The sequence below is a fragment of the Salvia splendens genome, chromosome 7, assembly GCF_004379255.2.
Source record: "Salvia splendens isolate huo1 chromosome 7, SspV2, whole genome shotgun sequence".
Lineage (NCBI taxonomy): Eukaryota > Viridiplantae > Streptophyta > Magnoliopsida > Lamiales > Lamiaceae > Salvia > Salvia splendens.
The window spans coordinates 36,406,853-36,413,697 of NC_056038.1; the positions used below are offsets into that span (position 1 = coordinate 36,406,853).

At 33.6% G+C, this 6,845-nt stretch overlaps 1 protein-coding gene across 1 annotated transcript; it reads left to right on the forward strand.

Moving 5' to 3' along the window:
- The first annotated feature begins 4,400 nt into the window (after nucleotides 1-4,400).
- LOC121740954 (transcription factor MYB97-like) lies at nucleotides 4,401-5,911 on the forward strand. Its single transcript, XM_042133618.1, has 2 exons — nucleotides 4,401-4,743; nucleotides 5,123-5,911. Exons 1-2 carry the CDS (start codon nucleotides 4,444-4,446, stop codon nucleotides 5,801-5,803), a joined length of 981 nt encoding a protein of 326 aa, XP_041989552.1. The 5' UTR covers nucleotides 4,401-4,443; the 3' UTR covers nucleotides 5,804-5,911.
- Nucleotides 5,912-6,845: the final 934 nt, after the last annotated feature.

Genomic DNA, 6,845 nt, shown 5'->3' on the forward strand with positions numbered 1-6,845 from the left:
TTGATAACCAACTATCGATTTTCTCATATAATACTTCTCTTTGTTCTTCATGAGTTACAATATAGTGTCCTCTTATATAAGAGAAAACATTGTTCATGATAACATTACAACAATTATTATAAAATTTATCACCATTTCTAATAACAGTTGATTCTCCTTAATAACATTGTGTTACATGTATCTGATCATTTTTGTAAGTCATTTTTGTAAGTGATAAACTCGTGTTTAAGGACAGTTTAGTGGGTGTTAAAAATAGGAAATAGATTGATTTGTGCCTTAATGCATACGGTTCATCCGCTTATTCGCTATATTATAGAGCTAACGAGTTTGTCGATGTCTTGGAGTCAAAGCAGGTGAAAATGGGCTTTAAAAGGGGCTTAAGGAGGCGAAACATTGAGAACCCCGAGTCGCGCGGTGGAGCAGGCGAGGAATGCCCGATCGCACGTTCGGTTTGTGCGTTCGCGAGTTAGAGAGAACGTCCAAGTCAGGCATTTGAGTAGACGAAGAAACTCCCGATCGCGCATTTTGAAGGGAAATGCGATTTTGCAGAATCGCCCGAGCGGCCGATTCACACATCAAAAAGATTGCCCGATCGGGAGACTTCATCCACTCAAGATATTGAAAGAGAAGACATCCCACCATCAATTCCATCCATTGGGAGTATCTTTACTTATTTTACCATGCTTTCTTCTATTTCTAGAGATTTGTCTTTGTTTATGAATGATATGATGAGTAACTAACTCCCTATGTTTCATAATAGTAGAGTCATTTTGCTATTTTGGTACATTCCATAGTAACTAACTCCCTCCGTTTTATAATATTAGAGTCATTTTGCCATTTTGGTACATTCCGTAGTAACTAACTCCCTCCGTTTCATAATAGTAGAGTCATTTTGGTACGTTTCATAATAGTGGAGTCATTTATCTTTTTAATAAAAGTCAACACATTTTTTCTCACTTACTTTATTCTCTTACTTTATTATCTGTTCATCATTCTCTCTTTTTCATATCCTACTTTATTCTTATTTAACTTAACTCAAATTGTAGGGAAGAGATTGCGACATTAGAGGTAAATCCACGTGCAAGGTGCACCCATCAACGAACTTTCCAACCCTAAAACGGTGCGACTCTTCCAATCCATCCGAAGAGACAGAGACCGCTCGGTTGCAACTCATTGCTGTATTGTTAATGTAAAATCATCCATTTTCATGTTCTTATTAGGCTTGTTTGTTTCGACAAATGTAGAAAGTTGTTTTAAACTTCAATTTCGAAAGTGTTCATATGTGATTACAACATATACATAGAAGAAGAAATTCAAGGCCTATGCCTGCAGGGGCGTAGCGCAGTTGGCAACGGAGGGGCAGATCTTGCCGCAAAGAAATTCAAGGCCTAGACGACAGACTTTATTATGCTCATCTCAATCCCTTATTTCCAGCTTTAAAAAACAATTGAATTACTCCAGGTTTACCATTTAATTGTCCCATTTGGGATCAGCACACAATGAAATGAGTTATTTGGAAAGTGAGACCTACTTATTAACTATAGTAAGAGAAGCCTTTCAAGGAGAGAGTGTTGAAGAAACCAACGTTGTATATAAGTGGGATGGAGGGAATATAAGATATTAAAAATATAAAATTAAAAATTAAATATTAGGACCATGAATATTACAAGTTGGACAGATTTTTTTAAAATGGAATATTGGTGTATGTTGTAAGTTTTGAGATGACGTGGCAAGTGAATAGAAAAGGTTTCTGAATCACTACGAAATCTATTCAAAGTCTTGTAAAAATTTTTCCACCTCTAAATATAGTCATTGGGCCATGATAGTATTAAGACTAATATGATCTGTATTAGGATTAGAGGTGAGCAATATTATGTAAAGAGATCGAATAATTGAGCTGAAACCATGTCCACTATAGTTTAATTTATTCAGCAATAGTAATTAGAGATTCCAAATTCTTTTTTTTTCTTGGGCTGGGATTGGTCCGATGGGCTCAATAATTTAACACCTAGGCCCACAATAAGAAGTCCAAAGATAATTTATTAATTCTCATGTTTTCGTTATTATTCTTAATTAATTGAATTCTTCAAGTATATACTAGTATCACTTAAAACCATATCAATCAAGCATTTCATCGAAACAAACCGACGGACTTAATTATAAGCGAGTGACAAAATTAGCATAATATAGCAATACAATTTTGTACTATAAAGTACTAGCAAATATGACTGGCCTTTATTTGTGAGCTTAAATTTTAAGAGTTAATTGATGCCCAAGCAATTGATGCTATGAAGACCTAATTATGTTGGATAAACTCTTAATAAAACTCTGTTTTTATGACTAGACAATATAATACTACAAAATAAATTATAGAATTTTATTTTAAAATTTGTAAGAATAATATGTAATAGTTACGAAAATAAAAATAATTTAAATATTTTTATGTGTGCAAAATAGAAAATAAAACATTTGTGATTTTTCTATATGATTTAATCTTTTTTCAAAATTTTATGAATAATAATGGTAAAGAAAAAGAAGCAATTTGAAGTTTTTATGTGTGTGAAATAGAAAATAGACCGAATTTGTAAGAGAACTTTTTGTTTACATTGTGTATGAAAAGAGGTTTAATTTTTTAATAATAATATGGAAAATAGAAAGTACTAATAATTTAAAATTTTATTTGTGAAATACTTCCTCCTCTGTCCCTTAAAAACTGAAATTCTTTGTTTTTTGTTTCGTCTCATAAAAATAGAAACTTTCCTTTTTAGGAAATTTCTTTCTCTCTAATAAGGCGGGACTCATTTTCCACTAGCACACTTTTCATTCTTTGTATTAAAACCTATGCCGTTTCAAATATTTCTATTTTTAAGGGATGGATGGAGTAGGAAATAAGGAGCATTTGTTCAAAGAAACGATTCCTTCGAAGCTAGAAAACTGGACGAAGCAGCTGATCAAATGATATTTGTTGAATTTTTACTTTGAATTTTCAGAATTTTTAAATATTTCAGATTTTTCAGTTCACATTTAGTTATAAAAAGTTTATATCTATGGATATTTCGGATCGCTACAGAAATTAACATACATCATACATTAATCACCTTACATATTTTTAGGAGTACTACGTAAAAATTTAAAATTTGAAAAATAACATATTTTGATAATTGGGATGTGTCCAAATTCAAATCGACACGCATTCACACTGAAATATTTCAATTCAACGGCATAAATGATAAAACTCTCGAATATCGACAGTATATAACATAAGTCATAAGTATGTAACTATAAATCAGGTGCAATCCATGTGAAATATTATGGATTAATACTAAAATAATTTGAATACCGTGACGAAGAATAGTCCCAATTTGAGGAGGACAAACCATGTTCATGAAAAACATGCAAAGTACTCAAATGATATGTGATTTTGGACTAAGGTCATGTCTCAAATCAAAACCCTTTCTTTCTTTCTATATTCTTTATTTATTATTTTCCATTTTGGATCAGTTATTTATTAAACACACAAATTATACTGAAATTTAATACTTCATCCATCCCATAAAAATAGACTAGTTTTGTTATTGTTTATCATCCCTTAAAATTACGCTAGTTCTAAAGAAGGATTTTGAAACAACTTACCGCTAGTAATAATGTGAATCTCATAATCCACTAAAATTAATTCCATTTTTTATTCTCTCTTATTTGTGCATATTAAACCCTGTATCGTTTCAAGATATGCTAGTTTTATGGAACGGAGTAGTTTTGACCATTTTTTTTATCCAAAAAAAAATTACATGAAAGTTTATTTTTCGAATTTGGCACTGAATCCAAATTTCGTTAGCTAATACCTTTATTATTCTAAGTCCCACCTTTAATCCGAAAGTGCTAGCTAGCTCTCGATAGTAGTTTTCTAATAAAACCCATAGTGTTAAATTTTGGTTACCAAAAATAGTTAAAAGTTGTTGTCACGAATTTGGATTCTTCTACTGCATACCACTAGAAAAGATATCGCCAGGACCTTTACAACACTCTAGAGAATCAAATCATTGGCTCTAACAAAAAACCCAAATTCTAAAAAACCATGAAGTCCTGAAAAAATATCAAAGATGATTAAACACCAAAATTCAGATATAATTCATGTATTTCCAAACAAATATAGTACAACATATTTTTTTTATATTTATACTAAAAATCCCATGAAAACATTAGTCAATTAAAAAGCATGATACAGATACAATTCTTGTATTTACATACAAATAATATTTTAATTTTCAAAGTTAGAAATAAGGGTAGTTTTATTAATATTGTAAATGGAGGAGCATTTAACAAGGGGGCGAACTATAAGGTTTCACCTATAAATTGCCACCTCTCTCACTCTCTCACACCAGCCACCATTTTCCCCCTTACTCCCAAAACATATTTCCCTCTTTCTCTCTCCATAATCTTTAGATGGCTCCGGATGTCTGCGAAGGCCCGAGGAATTCGAGCAAGTACGCGTTGAAGAAGGGGCCGTGGACGGCGGCCGAGGACTTGCTGCTGTTGGAGTACGTGAAGAAGCACGGCGAAGGGAACTGGAACGCGGTGCAAAGGAATTCCGGGCTGATGCGATGCGGGAAGAGCTGTCGGCTGAGATGGGCTAATCATTTGAGGCCTCATCTTAAGAAGGGTGCTTTCTCTCATGAGGAAGAACGCCTCATCGTTGAGCTTCATGCTAAGATGGGAAATAAATGGGCTCGTATGGCTTCTGAGGTCCCTCTCTTCTCTCTCTCTCTATATATGTGTGTGTGTTTGTGTGAAGGTTAGTTCTTTCTCATTTTTTTTTTTTTTTTGGTAATGGTAATATTTTTATGTATTTTTTGAGTGAATTTATTGAAAATCAAGAAAAATTTGTTGATAGGCCAATTCTTTCACAAAGATCATAGTTGTTCGAACTTAAGACCTTTGAGTTTTCGGATTTTAACTATTTTATTGTTATGCCAACAGCGGAAATAGAGGTTTTTGTATATGTGTGTTCAGGTTGAAGTTTTTCGTATTTTAACTATTTTATCACTAGGCCAACAAATGTTTTCATTTTTTGTAACGCATAGGGAAAAATTAATTTATTGAATTTTACATGAAAAACCACCAGCTTCCGGGGAGAACAGACAACGAGATCAAGAATTACTGGAACACAAGGCTAAAGCGGCGACAACGCGCAGGACTTCCAATCTACCCTCGCGACATAGAGCAAGAGCAACCCGAGCGCCACAACCCATCCCGAGGAGCCACGCCTAATTCGCTCTCGTCCCTCCTCGCCGGGTCCCACCCCCGGAGCCCGTCTCCGTTGATCACCTTCGCAAAGCCTCTCTACACCAACAGCCAGCATCTCAAGCTCTACCAAGACAGCAACGGCGGCCTGTCACTGTCGCTCGACGCCTCGAATCCGATCATGTCTTCATCCACTTTCCTCAATCAAGGATTATTGAATCAATTGCCAATCATTAGTTCAATTGTTCAATTCAATTCTCTAAATCAAGTGAATTATGGAATGGGGGCTCTAGGGCTTCCTTCAATCCAATCGGCGGCGGCCTTGACTCCGGCGGCATCGTCGAGCGACGCGGCGGAGGAGTTTGAGGCGGCGGAGAGGAGTAGAAGCGGGCTGTTGGAGGATTTGTTTGGGGAATCTCGAGCTTATTGTGGGAAAAGAAAAGAGGGTTTTATTGGAAATTTGCATGAAGAAGAAGACGAAGAAGAAGAAGGTTTTGGTTTTGGGAATGGCGTTTCGAGCTCGAATGAGAGCTATGGAGGTATAATTAATCCTTTTTATTAGATTAATTTTGGTCTGGTTTGGTGTATGGTTTTGGACTTGATGGGATTGTTTGTACCTCTTTTGCTTATGATCTTATTTACATTTAAAATAAAAAAAATAAAAATCAGAGTGTGAGATTGTTTTTAATCTATTTTCTCTATTTTGAATTAATTGCTTTTCATCATTTTTTGTTTTGATTTTTGTTTGTCTTGATTTTGATTTGATTTGATTTGATTTGATGATAATTATAAGGTTTGTGTTATCTAATTGGAATTTGAGATTATATTTTTAGTTTTAAATTTTGAGTTTTTCTGTTGATGATGTGTGCATAATTGTGATTTAATGTTATAGTTACATGTGTTACATGATTAAATGTCATTAGGGTTGAATTTCTAATACACATTTTGTAGTAGGCACTAAAATGATTAATTCAATGTGGTGTGTGGTGTTTCGGTTACGCCAACTTAATTGATAATATGTTTTTTCCTTTAATCTATATGTTGGAAGTTCAATTTACCACGACAACAAAGTAAATAAAGAACCATAATTGATCCTTTAAAATAATAATAATAATAATAGCCGAAAATAATGAATATATTTGGGGTTTATAGATCCCACACGAGATTTGTCCGTGAATAGAAAATAGTTGGTGAATGTGAATATTAATTTATTTAAATCAATTATCAGCATCAACGATGTTGCGGTACACTTGTGGCTTTGCTTTATATAAGAGGATCAATCTACTTGTATAATTCAAGTTAAATTGAACATATTGACTTTGGTGACAATCTTAAATCTATTAGCGAGTAACTTTTAGGCACGAATATTTAAGAGAGTTGAAAAATCGTGTAAAAGTGTTTGAGTGCTAATATTATTCAAACTTTAAAAAACAGTATATATGCTTATGATATACTCCCTCTGTCCCATTAAAAATGAAACGTTTTTCTTTTTGGATTGTCCCATTAAATATGAAACAATTCCTTAAATGGAAACAACTCTATCTCTACATTTTCATCTCTCTTACTTTACTCTTTCTCCATTAACTCACAAAATAACACTACAT